The 17,661-nt window shown below is 48.3% G+C and overlaps 1 protein-coding gene across 1 annotated transcript; it reads right to left on the bottom strand.

Moving 5' to 3' along the window:
- Nucleotides 1–208: 208 nt before the first annotated feature.
- On the bottom strand, nucleotides 209–16,550 carry COCSADRAFT_185890 (uncharacterized protein; the record flags this gene model as incomplete). Its single annotated transcript, XM_007707791.1, has 4 exons — nucleotides 15,830–16,550; nucleotides 10,435–15,780; nucleotides 409–10,365; nucleotides 209–346 (listed from the first exon to the last, which is right to left on the bottom strand). The coding sequence occupies exons 1-4, from the start codon at nucleotides 16,517–16,519 to the stop codon at nucleotides 209–211; spliced, it is 16,131 nt and encodes a 5,376-aa protein (XP_007705981.1). The 5' UTR covers nucleotides 16,520–16,550.
- Between the last annotated feature and the right edge of the window lie 1,111 nt (nucleotides 16,551–17,661).

The raw sequence follows: 17,661 nt of genomic DNA on the forward strand, positions 1-17,661 counted from the left end.
GGTAGCGAGGCGTCTGGTTAGTAATGGCATGTACAATTACTTATGAAATCCATGTAATACATTTGAATTATTATGAAAACATGTTGATTACTTTTGTTGAAAGAAATCAGGACATAGCATTAAACGACAAACCAATACGCCTCATCCCAACCCGAAACTCCAATATTCAATCCTACCTAACTAACAAACGAAAAAAAAAACAAGAAATCTATGATAACCCCTCAACCTCCCTCTTCAACACATCTATCAATTCCTCTCCTTGCTCCAAACTAATCATATCCCCTGGTGCAAAAATCCCAACATCCAAGTGTCCCTCTCGCACCGTAGCTTCAATATCAATGGCATGCTATGTATCGTATTAGCAAAAAAATACTGGTATGAAGATATGAGATGAGGGGATAAACATACCAAATATACGCCATTCACACGCTCGTCTCTTAACTCTTCGATAACCAGTTCAGGACGGACAACAGGCGATGTACGCGAAAATGGTGTGCGGTACTCCTGTTGTACCGTAGGCGTCGTAACTTTGACACCTCGATCTCCCTGTTTCGGGGAATTCTCCGTATCGTCTAGATTGACCAGAAAGTTGACAAAGACATCAATCTTTACACCAGTCCACTCTTCTATCTCCAATAAACTCGTAGTCGCGACTGCAGCATCGCTAAGATGACGCAGATGCGCTTGGATTTCCTTGGCTGACTCTACTACGCTGCGGGATCGCGGTGTTGAGATGCGTAACGGAACGAGGTTGAGTGTTGGGATTGCGGCGGTGGGGAGGTCAAGGGTACATGATAGAGAGCGGTTGGCCAGGTAGATGCCTAGGACTATGTCGTCGACGGTGGTGCTGTGGGTGAGGCGGGCGTGGAGTTTTGCGTAGATAGCGAGGAAGAGGGCGTGCAGGGAGATGCCGTGGTGGCGGGCGGTGGTATCGAGGGCTTGTATGGGGGTTAGGGACGGGTGGAAGATTTCTAGGCGGGTGGTGGGTGTGTAGGAGGGCTGCTTTAGGTGTATTGGGTGGGTATTGGAGAGATGGGTTTCCCAGAATTGGCCGCGCTGTGGAGAAGAGAAGAGCGAGGGTGTGCTGGATATGAAGTCGGCTAAGATATTGTTTTGAGGAACAGTAGGGACGCTGCCGTTGCAGAGGTCTTCAAATTGTTGTATCAGCAGTGGTAGACTGATGCCGTCGTAGAGTGCGTGGTGTATTTTGAGTCGCAGAGTCCAGCCGTGGGAGTTCTGGGAAACCAGCAGCCTTGCCCATGGCTGGTGAGTTGCAGCGTGTTGAATGTGGTCGCGTATCTCATCTTCTCCGTATCCAGTAACATCTATTATCGCGCTATCGACATTTCTCAACTCAAGCTGGACGTAGGATACCCGACGGTCGTCAGCAGAGACGAAGCATGTCCTGAGTATTGGATTCATCGTCACCAAATCCTGCCATGCCTTTTGCAGACCTCCAAATGCCATATCCCCCTTGAGCTCGTAGCTAAACTCTGGATAGAAATTGCTGCCGTTGGTGTTGAGCCACATGGACAGCATGTAAAGCTGACCAGCAGTGACTGGCAAAACCTGGACGACATTGTCCGCATCTACGCCGGCTCGTTCAAAAAATTTCGCTTGATTGAAGTCTTTCAGTGTCTCTTCGTGACTTGAGATATCATTCTTGCCATCTCTGGACGGTTCGGTAGCACGAGCATCGACAAGCTTGGCCATCTTCTTCACCGAACCAGCTTGCAGCATCTCCCCAACACTGAGGACAATCTCCTGTTTGCGAAGAAGTGATGATACTTTGATTGCGCTGATCGAGTCCAGTCCCATGTGGAATATGGTCATTTCGTTGGTCATCTCCTCCTCAGGTGTCTTCGAAACTGCAGCCAGTATTTTGCGGATCTTGTTAGCTGTTTCTGTGCTTGGTGCGTCCTGTCCGTCGTCTTCTCCAAATTCCACACGAACGCTTTCAGTCTGAATCTCAGCTTCTTTGAAAGCTGGCAGACTGCAGACCGACGTTCCTTCTGCGGTCATCTCAATCACCGGTGCCTCTGCCCGCTCCATCAAGTGTATCAGCACATCATCCATCCTCTTCAGCAACTGCTTTGTTCCTTCAAAATCAAAAACATCATTTTTGACTGCGCAACGCCATACTAAAGTATTGTTCACTACCTCCATCTCGACACAAACAGGATACTCGACGTCACTATGGCCCTCAACACTGGTGTACAGCTTCTCACCCTCATCCTGCTCTCGTTCCAAGCTTTTTTGATAAACGAACAGGCTGTTAAACAATTTTCCGTCTACCCTAGCCTGCGACATGGCCTTTCGAAGCGGGTAATGTTGCCACTGCTTGATATTCGCAAAGTTGTCTTGAACATATTGTAACAATTCAACACTTGTTCCGTGAAGAATGGTTCTTATAGCCACTGTATTCATAGTCGGAAACATCAGCTGGGATGTTTCCTCGTCGTCGCGTCCGGAAAGCACAGAGCCAAAAGTAACATCGAGAGAGCGGGTAAAGGATGCAGTGACGAGAGCAAAGACTGTTTGTCCCACAGTCTGAAGCGAAACATTGTTCTTCCTAGCAAATGACTGGATGCTTTCCAGCACAATTTTACTATTTTCTTGATGGCGATGAACGATGCTGCTCTTCTCATCGGGTCCTAGTGTTCGACACGGGAAAGTGTTACCGTTAGCGCCAGAGAGGTAGTCCTGCCAGAAGCCTGCGGCATCGGGTCCTGAGGTTTTGATGATCTCTGCTAATGACGGCTGGTAGGAGGGCCGAGCTTGAAATTCATCCTGGTAAGCTCTGTGCATGTCAGAATGCAACAAGCCCAGAGACCATCCATCATACAACGCATGCGCGATTGATAACACAAGATACGATTGACCAGGCGTGTCAATGAATGTAAGATGAAAGGGTGGCGTTGAAAGTGGTCTTTGAACCGCGTCGTTTCGGAGATCCCTGAAGATAGATATAAAGTCCGGTGTGCTGTCAGAACTCATGTGTGAGTAAAAGTCCTGTGGTTGATGGTGGATGACCTGCGCGAAAGAGAGATCGATGTCCGGATTGTCCACCTCAACGAAACCAGTACGTAAAATTGGTGAACCCATGACGACTGTTGTCCAGGCTTTGTGAAACTTGCTTATGTCTGTATCTGGGCTGAGCTTCAGCACGTCATGGTTGTAGTACCTTGTATACTTGGATGCGATCATCTCAGCAACCATAGCTTCCTGGAGCGGTGTTAGAGGAAGCACTTCCTCAATGTCGTTGGTGCTGGATCCTTGGTGGTCGAGATACTTTGCTAGCTTCGTTTTGTAGGCATCCAGATCAAAGTGCGATGTCGCTTCTGTAGCTTGAGTGTTCTTCATCGACATATTTTGTACCATCTTCTCAATAGTCAATCCGCGCATGATACCGCTGACTGAGAGTTCCATTCCTCGTTTCTTGAGCTTTGACGAGAGCTTGATTGCATCGATACTATCAAGGCCAAGTGCGAAGATCGATGTCGTTTCACTGATGCTTTCCATCTCGTTTGCGGTTAAATTGGCAATCTCTTCGCGAATTGCGATGGCGTTGTCACTCCATTCAAAATCCGAGATATCGTTGTTGTCATCCAGGTGAGATCGAATGGCAGTATTGTTCTCAACTGCACCATCCATATCGACTGGCAGCTCGAGAATAGCTGATGGGTCATTGATGGCTTGGTCTAGCGCTTCTTCAAACATATCCAATAATTCAGCTGCAATCTGGTCATTCGCGACATGCCCTTGTGCAACCAATGTCAACTTCAACTCGTTGTCACCTCGATGCTCGACCTCAAAAGCTAACGGATAATCGGCAACGGCCTCATCGTCCAAGAGTTCCCAAACGTCGTTTCTTGCCCAGTCCTCATTGTCTTGTGCAACTTGATACACAAAGAGATTCTCAAATAGCGGATGGCTTGGAGGCCTCTTGCACCACTTCATAATATCTCTCAGTGGCGTATGTTGAAATGGGTGAGCTTCGACATTGAAATCGTGTACCCTCTTGATGATTGACGACCAGGACTCGCTGCGCTGAGCCCGCTGGTGATAAGGAATAGTGTTGAACATAGGTCCTATGACACGATCCGCGTCTTCAAGTTCGATGCTGCGACCAGATACGATTATGCCGGTTGCCATATTTCCTTTTACATGCCTGTGAAGGACGCTAAACCAACAAGCTTGTACAACAGCTTGCGCCGTGACATTGAGTTGTCGTCTGATGAGGTCAAAATTGGAGGATGCATGTGTTGTACGTGCGATAACAACAGCGTCTTGACCTGAATTGTCGCGCAGCGTGGGGAGAGATGAAGTCCTGGCTAGTATCTTGTTCTTCCAGAAACTTTTCGCGTCGTTGGGCATTCTCAGTGGACCGTGGGCAAGAGCAGTGTGGAACGATGGCGCAGCTGACATCGAATCCCATCCGTTGTACGAATCCCATACACCTTTCAGTAAGTGACCAATGCTATTACCGTCATAGAGGCCATGGAATATGTGCATAATGAGTAACTTCTGCTTCTGCGTCGAAACAAGATGCACCTGGAATGGTTGTTGAAAGTCAACATCGTTGAGGCTGAGCCAATCCTTCCGTAATTGAGCCATGTGATCGGCGAGTTCATCATCTTCAGCCAATGTTTGGATAAGCCCGTTGAAAGGAATGCTGTTGAGAACTGCTTGCACATAGCCTTCTTCGGTATTTACGAACACCGTACGTAGTATTTGGGTCGAGTTATACATTGATGCCCATGCATTTTGCAGCTTCTCTTCATTAACATTCATGTTCAATTTGAACTGGAAAGTATTGAAGTAAAGCCCGTTGTCATGTTCCATGGATCTTGCAATCATGCCCTGCTGTAGCGGTGTACATGGTGCAACAGCTTCGATCATGCTGGGTTCGACAGACAAGCGGTTAGCAACTTTGCGTCGATGGCGATGATTTACAGCATTGATAGACTGCTGTGCTGCGAGAATTGATCCATGAACTTTGCTCGTAGCACTATTGGCTGCCAGAGATTTTGCAAGCCGCTGAATTGTAGGGCATTGCAGTATCATTGAGGTAGTGACTTTCGTGAAACCAGCCTGTTTCAAAGATCGTGTGACGCCTATAACGGAGATAGAGTCCATGCCCAACTCATAAAAGCTTGTGTTTTTGAATATGCTCTCATGATCCGCGCCAAGGGCTTCAAGCATGACATCGCGGAGTTTCTCCTCTTGTTTCGACCATTGTTCGTCTCCAGACAAGGAAGCGGCAGACAGCTTTTGAAGGTCGCTAGAAGAAAGAGCCTCATACATCTTCTTAAGTGCCTTGCCATTTGCCTTGTTGTTGACATTGAGTGGCATGGAAGCAAGCGGGACAAAATGGGTGGGTATCATGTAAGGTGGAAGTTTGTCGTTACAAGCCTGCTTCGCGCTTGCTGTTCCTCGAACCTCGCCGAACAAGACTTCTGGTTGAGCCTTCAGAGCTTTGCTGCACACAATAAAGGAAATAAGTTGCTCTTTCTGTTGCTTCGGATGCTTCAACACAAGCGTTGCGACATCCGAAATATCGCTGTCAGACTGTTTAATCACAGAATTGATCTCAGCGACTTCCAAACGCTGGCCACGCAACTTGACTTGGTCATCGGCACGACCCAAAAAGTGGAATGTACCATCATGAAGAATTCTAACGACATCTCCCGTGCGGTATACGCGTTGAGAGAAGCGGTCGAGATATGGGAAGCGCTCTGCAGTCAAATCTGGACGATTGAGATAGCCTTTTCCAACGAGTTTTCCCGAGACGCAAAGTTCACCGATACCACCTCTCAAGACTGGAACGTCAGAGCCCGGACGGAGGACCAGTGACCCAACATTGTCGAATTGCGGGCCGATATTGGAGGGTTTCCCGTTTGCTGGAACGCGTGGGTACATGGTGCATCCTATCGTGGCCTCGGTCGGCCCGTATCCATTGTAGATGACGCCTTTAGGACCCCAAACATCCAAAATCTCTTGCTTTAGACTCTCGCCGCCGGTGATGAAAACACCCTTACAGAGACTTGGTACGTCGTCGGGATGTAGAATTTGAGCGAGACTAGGCGTGAGGTCAATGTGGGTGATGTTGAGATCACGGATGGAGCTTGCAAGGTCTTCAAAGATAAGGTCACGAGGTGCGGATACTACGCAAATACCAACAGACCAGCTCCAGTACTGTTCAAGTACGGAGACATCAAAGTGAAATGACGCGAATTGGAGCCACCTCGAGTTCACATCCCAGTGCCCCGCGAAAAGACGCTGGAAGGCCAACAGGGCTTGGACAGTGTTCTCATGAGTCAGTTCACAGCCTTTAGGTGTACCAGTGGTTCCAGACGTATACAAACAGTAGCTGCGGTCCTGTGGGTCAATGGCGCTATTTTGTAACAGTTTTTGCCCAGAAAGCGAGCGCCATTCGACTTCATCGAGGTTGAGGACCAGCACTTTAGCACTGGCCTCAAACTGAGCCGACTGTGATGACATTGACAAAACAGCCTGAGCGTCAGAGTTCTTAATGATGAAAGTCTGACGCGCGGCAGGTGCTCCCGGATCGATGGCAACAAAAGCGCATCCCGCTTTGAGTATTCCAAGCATAGCGAAAGAGGCTTCTGGACATTTGTCGAAGCACACACCAACAAGGCTGTTTTGCTTGACATGGTGAGCCGCCAGCAGTTGTGCGATCTTGTTGCCTTCTTGATCCAGTTCGTGATATGTCCACTGCCTCACTGAACGCTTTCCATTACTCTCGTTTGACACAAATTCAAAAGCAATGCGTTGAGGGTACTCTTTAGCAGTCTTCTCTACCAGTTCATGGAGCAGCTTCATGTCCGATGGCAACTCATCTTCCTTTGCTGGAGTGATAGAGTATAGCTGCTGGGAGTAGTCTGTCTCAGCCAAAGGAGTTTCGGAGGGAAAGATCAAACTTTCCATCAAGTGATCAAGCTGTGAAAGAATCAAAGACGCTTGTTCTCTCGGAATTATGTGTGGAAAGTACGTAAGTCTGTACTCCAACCATCCTTCCTTTGGTTCCAGCTCGATGGAGATTGGATACTCGATGGTGGCCTTTTCGTCTACAACAGTCCAAAGGTCGGAGATATCTTTATCGTCTGCCAGTTTCTGATAGGCGAAAATGCTATCAAAGAGCGCCTCGTTTGGAAAGCCCATTAGTGTTTGGATTTCTCTAAGTGGCTTGAACTGGTGTTCCTGGATGCCCGCATTTAACACGGTGATTGATTCCAGCATCTTTGTCGTGTCATTCGCCACCGTGAGCACTAACGGCACAGTATTGATGCACGGGAAGTTGGCGTGCGCTGTAGCATCGGAATTTCGGCCAGAAAGGACAACACCGCAGGTCACAGAACTTTCTCCAGTATAGGAAGACAGCAGTGATAGCCAGCTCGCCATGCCCACAGCTGGCATCGTGGTATTTGCTTGCCGACATCCATTTTCCAAATCCACAAGTGATTTTGCAGATCGCGTGGTATATACGATTGGAGGTTCAGGACAGTATTTCAAAGGCGCTAGGTTGGGAAAACGAGATGGATTTGCAGTCTTGCCAAGTTCAACCCAGAACTCCTTTCCGCCGCTGTTATCTTGCTTATTAGATTGAATGACATGACTCACAACTTCGTCCAGAGAGGGCACGGGTGGTAGGCTTAGACCCTTGTAAAAGGCTGTAACATCGGTAAAGATATTTCGGAGGCTTTGCGCATCGAACAGTGCGTGAAAAATGGCCAAGTCGAGGAAGAACTGATCATTACTTTCAACGAATCGTAGCGCCCAAGGAGGTACGTACAGCTCCTTGAGTGACTGGTCCCGTATTTGCTGAAGCCATGCATCGGACGACTGAGATTTCTTTTGCTCTCGTGTTGCACTCCATGGTAGTGTGACCGAAACCTGGGTATACTCGATCATGGCGAAGGGGAAAAGTAGATCTTTAACATGAGCAAATCCAGTACGTAGCAAGCTATGGCGTTCCATGGTAGAGGACCATGCTGCTTTTAGCTTCTCTGAGTCAACTTTCGGCTCTAGTTGCAACCTGAGGTAGTTCATGTAAACAGCCCCCTCCTTTGCAAGGAATTGCGATACCATCCCGTTTTGGAGGGGGGTGCACGGGCGGACAGCGGCAACATTTCCATCTTGGATACCATGATCTCTCAGGATCTGTGTTCTGTGCTTGCTCTCAAAGCCATGGAAATCGAATGGTGAAATTTCAGACACCTCTGGGGTGGACATCTGGTCCAAGTGCTCAGCAAGATCATTGCATGAGGTATATTTCAGGACGTCTGTCGCTTTGATTGTGTATCCCTGAGAACGAAGAGTAGATGCGATCTGAACTGCGCTGATGCTGTCAAGACCTAGCTGGTATATCGATGTTGTCGGCGAGATGTTTTCCATTGGAGTTCTGGATATACGCGCAAGAACGTTGCGGACCTCACTTTTTGTCTTGGACCACTGGTGCTCCGTCGTATGTGAGATCCCATTGGGAAGTGCGTTAGAATCTGAATATTGTTGAAAGATGGTCCCCAAAGCCTTCTTGTCAATCTTGCCAGCCATGGATCTTGGTATCTCGTCCACTGCCAAGAAGAACTGAGGCACCATATATGAAGGTAGATGAGTACTCGCTAGTTTTTTCAACTTTCCTTGGAGCATGGGGATATCCCTTTCTTGGATCGATTGACGTAGAACCATGAATGAAACCAATTGCTCTTTTGAGGATTCTTCTTTCCGTAGGATTTGCGTCGTGACAGAAAGCAAATCTGAGTCAAGCTCTGCAAGAACACTATTGATCTCACCCAGCTCAACTCGAAGCCCACGGATCTTGACCTGATCGTCAAGACGTCCTATGAATTCGAAGTTGCCATCGCTTAACATCCGTACCATATCGCCACTTTTGTAGAATCTTTTTCCGCAGCGCCTCGCGAAACGATCATGTGTGAGGTCGGCCCTGCCCCAATAACCTCGCGCGAGCTGTGCACCCCCGATGTAGAGCTCTCCGATACTCAAAACAGGCAATGGAGTTTCGCTACACTCAGAGAACACCGCAAAGGATGTTGTTGGAAAGGGTTTTCCGATAATAGAAGTGCTTTCATCTTTAGAGAGGGGAGTCATGGTCGTACAAAAGGCAGCTTCGGTCGGGCCATACGAATTGACGCATGCCCCCTCCCACTCCTTCACAACTGATGAAGACATGGCTTCACCGATGCAATAAAGCCATTTTACATTTGGAACATCAGCCCTCTTCAGAGTCTCTGCAACAGATGGCGTGAGGTCAAGTAGATCAGTTTCAAGAGTTTTGATCACTCCCGAAAGATCGTTGAGTAAGTCATTCTGCTCCGCAGCACAAAGGGTAAAGCCAAAGGTCCAAGCAAGAAAGCAATCGTAGTAGCACATGTCGAAAGTTATCGCAGCGTATTGAAGGAGTCGAGATTTGGAGTTCCAAGGTATGAGTGTTCTGGAGCTTTCGACGGTCTGTATTGGAGCATGGTGTTCCATGCTGACAGCTTTTGGGACACCTGTAGAGCCGGAGGTGAAAAGACAGTAAGCCAGGTTGGTATCTTTCAAGTCCTCGATAACGGGGTTGGAAACATCATCACTTGAAAGATATTGAGCGTTGAGAACGGTTATTCCAGGAATATGTTCAGGAAGCAACGAACTATCGTCGCAAAGAACGATATTTGGTTTCAGATCTTTGAACATCAACTGCTTGCGTGCTTCGGGCAGATCGGGATGAATAGGTGCAAACGCGGCTCCAGATTTGAGTACTCCCAGTACGCTAGCATAATATACTGGACTTTTGGGTATGTGGATAGGTATGACTTGTTCTCGCCTAGCACCAGCTCTGATGAGCGCGTGTGCAATCTGATTTGCTTCTTGGTTGAGTCGCTCGAAAGACCATGTCGTCTTCTTCCCTTGGGAATGCCAGAAGTCGAGGGCAATGCGATCTGGATGCAACAATGCCCTGCGCTCAAATCCAGAGTGCAGAAAGATAGACTCACTTTCGAGACGTTTGGAGTTCATGTTATAATTCGCCCAGAGGTTGGTAGGGAACATGTCGGTGTCAGCAGAGAGTTCATCAGGAGACTTGATGAGAGATGACAAGGCAGCATCGAAAGTCTCCATAACTATTGAAGCCTCTGGTTCGGATATGAGCGAATTGTTGTAGTGCAGCAATAGTCGTAAAGTATCCTCAACTTGGTCCTGAACGACTTCGCATACAATAGGTATGTCCATGTCACCAGAGTCTTGCTCAAGCCTCCAAATGGAGTTATCCAAAGGCGCATTGGGGTGCTGAAGGATCACAAGGGAGTCAAATAGACGCCCACCATCCTTGAGTGAAGTCTTCTGTATTCGACGGAGTGGGGTTAATTGGTAAGCGAGTGACTCGATGCTTTGGCTGTGCATCAGGTTCACCAAGGCGCGATTGCTTTTACCAAAGTCAAAATCGACACGGACTGGCAGAGTGTTGAAGCAAGGTGCGACCAGGCGTTCGAGATCCTCTCCTGGAAAGCTGCGACCACTGACTATGTTGCCGAAACAGACGTCATTTTCATGAGTGTAAAAGTAGAGTAGTTTTGCCCATGCAGCGTGTACAACGGACAAAAGTGACACTGAACTGTCTCGGCATGCTTTCCGCACGCTGTCGAGTGACATGTTGAGACGTCTTGACGAAGACGCGAAAGCTTCATACTCTTGGACTCTCTTCCCAGTGAGAGTGGGGAACGACGTGGGCTCAAAACCTTCCAATAGAGCAGACCAATACTTGTCGGCCTCATCCAAGTTCTGCTCAAGCATGCGCTTCAGGTAAATATCGTAAGAAACTGGCGGTAGTAGCTGGCGGCCATGATATAGTTCCTGGACTTCTGCAAGGAGTGTAGATATAGCTATACCATCATAGAGGGCATGATGGCAGCAAAAGAGCAACTTTGTGGAATCTTCTTCTCGGGTCAGAGAAAAGTACACTGGAGGTTTGTTGGCTTCCATGAGATCGGACAAGATCTTGCTGATGCGCGATTGGAGGTTGATGTCCATACTTTCCTGATGCCAACCCATGTCATACCCTTCTACAATGACTTGGGCAAATGAGTAAGATGAATCCTCCGTTGCAACGAACGAAGTTCGAAGAATTTCGTGCCGCTGGATCACAGTCTCCCAGCACCTTTGTAGCTGGTGCACATCTCCCTTGATATCGAAAACCATAACATTACAGTATGCCTGCCCCGATGAAGAGAGACCACTCGATATCATGGCTTCTTGGAGTGGCGTACAAGGAAGTATTTTCATTACCCCAACCCCGTTTTTCTCAACGATCGAGCGAATTCTTTGGATTTGGTCCATGGTAAATATATTGGATGCGTCTATCGACAGCATCTTGGCCATTGTTGTTGTAGGTAATTGTGGCTTCTTCAAGGATGCCAAACTAGCAATGGATGGGTGCTTGAGAACTTCGGATATAGAGTAGTCACCAAGCCCTGCCTTTCGTAGCTCGCTGCAGAAACGTATAGCTGATACAGAGTCTAGACCCAGGTTGAAGAATGACGAGGTCCGCTTGAGTTTATCTGAAGAAGTGGCGAGCGTTCGAATCAAGAGTTGAGAGACGTCCCTCTCCCATTGTGACAATAGCTCTCCCTCTTCTGTCTCCGTGATACCATTAGAATGTGTGGCATTGTTCAGGGTATGTTCCTCACAACTGGAGAACAATCGCTGCAAGAATCGTTTGTCAATCTTTGCCTGCGGGGTCATCGGCAGGCATGATATCGGAATGAGATGAGATGGGACCATATAGGATGGCACTCGTCGAGATAATAGGTTGAATAATTCCGAAATTGTAGTTGCGAATTTCAAAGGGTCTAAACTTTCGACGTAGCTTGAAGAATCTTCCATTGGTACCCAGAAACTAACAAGCGTTCTCGAATTGTTGGTCTGTTCTAAGGCGAGGGTGACACAATCCCAGACAGCACCATGGTCAAGTATGACAGATGTTACTTCCCCTAGCTCAACCCGCTGGCCACGAATTTTCACTTGATCATCCGTGCGTCCTGTAGAGAGAATGCTGTCATCTGGAAGAAGTATTCCCATGTCGCCAGATCGGTATATCCTGCCGTACGTGGGATGGTGAATGATCTTTTGGGCGTTGAGTTCTGGTTGGTTGAGGTAACCGCGGAACACCTGTGAGCCACCGAAACAAAGTTCGCCAACAGCGCCTCGTGGAAGTATGTCTTGACTTTCGGGATCGAGCACAAGTGCCGAAGTGTTGGCAAAGGGACTGCCAATGTTGTTGATCAGATCATCTGGAGTGACTGCAACTCTAACGGTGCATATGTTTGTAGTCTCCGACGGTCCGTAGCCTTGGTACAACCCTCGACCTGCCCATTTCCTGCGCACATGTTCAGTCACAGCCTCTCCGGCTGTTACTAAAAACTCGACTTTGGGAACATTTTTCGGGTCCACTAGCGCAGCAACCGTCGGTGTAAGACTAAGATGTGTAACTTTCAGTTGGTCGATGGCAGCTTCAAAGTCGCGAAAGAGATGTTCTTTTGTCGCCGAGCATAGGCATATGCCGACGTACCAAGTGAAGAATATCTCGAAGACGCTGACGTCAAAAGCTTGTGAACATGCCTGTAGCAGACGCGAGTCGGCAGAGAAGGGATAAATAGTTGAAAGATACTGTAGGTTACTCATAAGGTTATCCTGCGTCACAAGAACGCCTTTGGGTGTTCCTGTGCTTCCGGAAGTGAAGACCGCGTACGCAAGATGCTGACCATTGTATGGTATTTCTAAGTTTCGATCGCAGTAATCAGAGAGCGCAGCGAGGTCGAAGTCTATAACATCAACCGAGAGATCTGAGCGCAAGGTAGCTGACAGTGACGACTCTGAAACGCACACCGCAATCCGAGCATCGTTCAGGATGGTTTTGACTCTATCGATTGGGGTATCGGGAACGAGCGGTAAGTAGCCGCAGCCGAGCTTGAGTACAGCGAGGATAGAAGTGTAGAGATGGACTGACTTCTCCATGATAATACACACGAGCTGGTCATTTGCCACACTATGTTCTGCAAGGACACGAGCCAACTGATTAGCACGTGAGTTCAATATGCTGTAAGTCATTGTGTCTTTGACCTTCATTGACCCATTGACTTCGTGGCCGAATATTATAGCTGTTCGGTGTGGATCAGTCGCTGCCCATTTCTCTACAGCATGAGAAGGGCCATGATCAAAGCGCTGTTCCAGAGGCGTGGGGTTGGCAACAGATAAGGATGGCGTGGTAAAGCATTGGTTGATCGTACTTACGTGACGATCGGCATCCGCCATGAACATCTCCACTACTTCCTCGATTTGCTGAAACAGGTACTTAATCTGGTGCTCTGATACAGTTGTGGCGTCGAATGTGCTCCGGAACAAGATATTGTCTCCCACTGGTTCGAACTCCAATGTTATTCGGAACTCCAGTTCGTCTGCGCTATCGACAACCTTGGCGATCAATGATGCGTTGTCATCCGAGACCATTGACTGTTGCCATACAAACAAAGTTTCAAACAACCGCGCTCCAGGCTTGACATTAACAGCCCTTGCTATCTCACGTAGTGGAAGCTGACTATAATGTAGACTGTCTCTGTTTATCGATTGAGTTCTTTTTAAGATGTCTCGAACGCAATAAGTGTCTGCGAAATCGATACGAAATGGGAGGGAAGCGATGCAAGGGCCGATGATGTCTTCTATGCCAGCTACAGGGATTGTACGCCCAGAAGTTACGTTGCCTAGTACCACATCACTAGAGCCACTGTAAAGACTGAGCACGAATGCAGTGGCCGCTTGGAAGTAGACTTGTGGGTTGACAGCTGAATAGTGAGCGCACTCGGAAAGCTTGTGCCGGCTGACACTTGATTGTCCGGAAAATCGATGTATGCTTGCATCATGGACTAGCTTTCCATGATAGTTGGGCAGGGTCGCCGGGATATAGTCACCAAGAAGGCTTTTCCAGTAATTTGTAGAGTTTTGGTTTTTGTTGAGCCGCCGGTCATCTTCGAAGAAACGTACAACTTCCCGAAATGATGGCCTCTTCAAGTCCTGCTTTCCATGAAGACGATGATCAAGATCACGGAGTAGCAGGTCCAAAGACCAACCATCATATAGAGCATGATATATTTGGAAGAGCACGCGAGGGAATTTGCAATGAGTCCTGATCTGGACCCTGAACGGTCGGAGAAAATCATGGTCAGATTGCATCGAATATTGATTCGAGAAGCTGTCAACTTTCCGGATTTGAGAAAGCGAGAGCTCCTTCCAGATGATTTGTGAAAACACTGTCGTATGCTGAGAATCGAAGCAGAAACCGGTACGCAGTATCTCATTCTCCTGGGCCAGAAATAACAGAGCATCCTGAATCTGTTCATAGGTGTAAGCAACTGAGAACTCGACCTCGACCCAGTTGCAGTACGCCGTGGGCCTCGATCTTGTTTCTGCCAGCATGGCTTCCTGCAATGGAGTGCATGGAAGTATGCAAGCGACGTTGTGGCGCCAGCCATTGAGTTGAAGGTTTTTCGTATCAATGAAAGCTTCAGGCTTAGTTTCCTTGTCATGAGATGGAAAATCCACCAGTTTGGATTTCCTACAAACTTCAATGAGGTCTGCAAGGGTCGCAGCAGATAATATTTCGATCGCTCCCAGCGAGTACCCTTCTCTTCGCAACGCAGACGCAATGCGGATCGATTTGAGAGAGTCTAGTCCGATGAATGTAAGGTTGGTCTCCAATCCGACATTCTGTGTGGTGTGATGGCTGACGATACTCCAAACCGAGTGACTGATTGGGTCTTTCAGGCTAATAGCAAGAGACGACGACGACCCGTTGGAGTGTGGATGCAGATATGCCTTCTCAAGAGAATTTCTATCGACTTTACCCGATGGTAATTGTGGCATTACGTCGATGACAAACACATCCGACGGTATCATAGATGCAGGTAACCAGTGCTTACATGTCGTCAACACAGCTTTGCGTGACATCTCATCCCTTCCACTGCAGAAAGCGACTAGATTCTCCTGGATGACCATTGCAGTGACTGCGCGACATCCTCTTGTCTTCATGATGGCTTGCTCAATTTCACCCAACTCAATTCGCTGACCTCTCAGTTTTACTTGACCAGCCACAACTCGCCCTAGACACTCCAACAACCCTTGTTCGTTGATCTTTGCTTGATCACCAGTTCTATAGAGGCGACCGTAATACGGATGCTCGACGAAGGATGCACTTGTAAGGTCTGGCCGGTTGAGGTATTCTTTAGCAACTTGAGGGCCTCCTATTGCAAGTTCACCAGCCTGCCCGATCGGAAGTATATCGTTGAGTGAGGTGCTGAGTCCTGTAGAAGGTGCAAGGATGAAAGCAGAAACAGTATCTAGTGGATAGCCTATTGTGTTGGTTGAATCGGACGTTGAAAACTGTGGCCATATTGTGCAATGAATCGCAGCTTCTGTTGGGCCATACATGGCCCACAATATACTCTCTTTGATCGCATCGCCGCCAAACTCATCGATGACGGGTTGTGTCAGCATCTCGCCAATAGTGAGTAGCAACTTCAGACCAGGCACGCTCGAGCGACCGGATAGAAGATTACAAACGACCGTTGGTGTAAGTTCGGCAGCGTCCACGTCGAGGTTAGCTATAGTCCCTGGAAGGTCATCGAGCATTTGCGTGCGTGTGCAGCCAACTATAGTCTTGCCTCGAAACCACGGAAAGAATATCTCAAATATGGAGACATCAAAAGTCTTTTGATATGTTAGCATGACGAACACTGTCTCAAAATCTGACACTCACAGGAGCAGCAAATTGAAGAAAACGAGAAAAGGCTGGAATGTGACGGTCGTGAGCGAGCAAGCTTTGTGTGACGGCACGATGAGACACGCTCACTGCCTTGGGCAGCCCAGTGGATCCCGATGTGTACAGCACATATGCAAGATCGTCAGGGTTTAGGCGCGGCGAGTCATGATGGAAAGTGTTATGGCAACCAGGAAGTTCGCGATCTGCTGATACAACATGGATGTTGGTGGCTGTGCGGATATGCTCGCTGTAGGATTCGAATGTGATTATGATATCAGCTGAAACATCCTCAAGAATGAACTTTAGTCTCTCTGTCGGTGTGTCGAGGTTGAGTGGACAAAAAGCCTTCCCTGCCTTTAGAATAGCCAGTAGGACTACGTAAAGCTCTGGAGACTGCGGTAGAAATATCGGAATAATGGACGAAGCACTCTCGAGCTTGCCCAGTATTTCTGTAATTCTAGCGGCGAAGGCATCACTCAAGGAGTGAAGTGTTGTGTAAGAAAACTTTCGCCTTTTCGATCCGTGTTCCAGGAAATCGATGGCGTTGGCGTCGTGATGCAGTCGAGGAACTAGTTGATGAAGGAGGTCCGGACCTTCCAAAAGCAAAGGCTGCCCGTTCAATATCGACAGATTCTGGTTTAGGCCATTTTTGTGGACCATTTCGCAAGGAGTTGTAGCGGATGGCATGATTATAGCAGGAAGGTATGTGATGTTCAAGGTGCTTGGAATGTTGCTGCTCCAACACACATAATAAATTAAGTTGAAAGACAAAGAGGGTACACCCGTAGCTACTGTCTCGAAGAATTAGAGGAGATGATAGTTCAATGGCAACTCGCAATGATGAGAAATTGGGACACGTTGATTGGCCGGAGGGGTCCAAGTACATGCGCACTTGGATGTGTGCACAAGACTGACGCACGTGATGACGGGTGTAGGCAGCTGTGCTTGAGTTATGCTCGAGTGTTGGTCTGATGTGTGGGTACAGAGTGTAAAGACGTGGTTGAGAGTAAGCACGCTGTAGTAAGTAAGAGAACGTCTGACGAACAAGCTTGCCACAAGACAAGAGTATGCACGAGCGAGCTTTGTGGGCTGGAGGAGGAAAAACAAGGTAAGAAAGTCAAGTTGACATCCTCTTTGACTGTAGGCTGCTCCGTGACTGCGATGGCGTTTTCCGGAGTGGGTGGACCGAAGCGTCATACATGCTAGTCGACCGGCGAGTGGGCGTGTCATTCGACAAGCGGCGGGTAAGATCTGATAATGTGAAGTAGCTGCCTGCCTTGCATGGATAACAAACAGCCAGAAGGCCAGGGCGAAAACTCGATTCCAGACTGGAACAAATCAGGACGTGGTAGCAGGGCTCCACCAGAGACATGCAGCGGCTAGCCTCGAGGCCGTCCCACGCAGTGACAGTAGCATGTGGTCGGACATTCACCCGCGCGTCGCCAGCTCGGCGCCGCATCCCCAAACTCCAACGTAAGTAGTCGACATAGGCAGTACATAATAGCGTGCCCACGCCCTGGCCTCTGGCTATAATGGCATGATTTGTTGAAGCGGCATTTGTGTTCCATCTTTTGTTGGGCAGGGTAGGCAGTGGGGAAAAGTCATGTGTCGCGCAGGACCACCCACCATCAGCTAAAACCAGTAGAGGCAGCGCCCGTGCTCAAATTTGATAATCCGAAGGCGGCCATTATCCCCGACACAATTATCAGATGCTGCTGGTCCGAGTTATCAGATGGAACGCGTCGGCTGTATCCCCTGTCTTCTCTTGCATCATCGACTTTCAACTGTGTCCAGCCCAGCCCGGCCCAGCCTTATGCAGCCTGTCCATG

Source organism: Bipolaris sorokiniana, assembly GCF_000338995.1.
Source record: "Bipolaris sorokiniana ND90Pr unplaced genomic scaffold COCSAscaffold_21, whole genome shotgun sequence".
NCBI classification, from domain to species: Eukaryota; Fungi; Ascomycota; class Dothideomycetes; order Pleosporales; family Pleosporaceae; genus Bipolaris; species Bipolaris sorokiniana.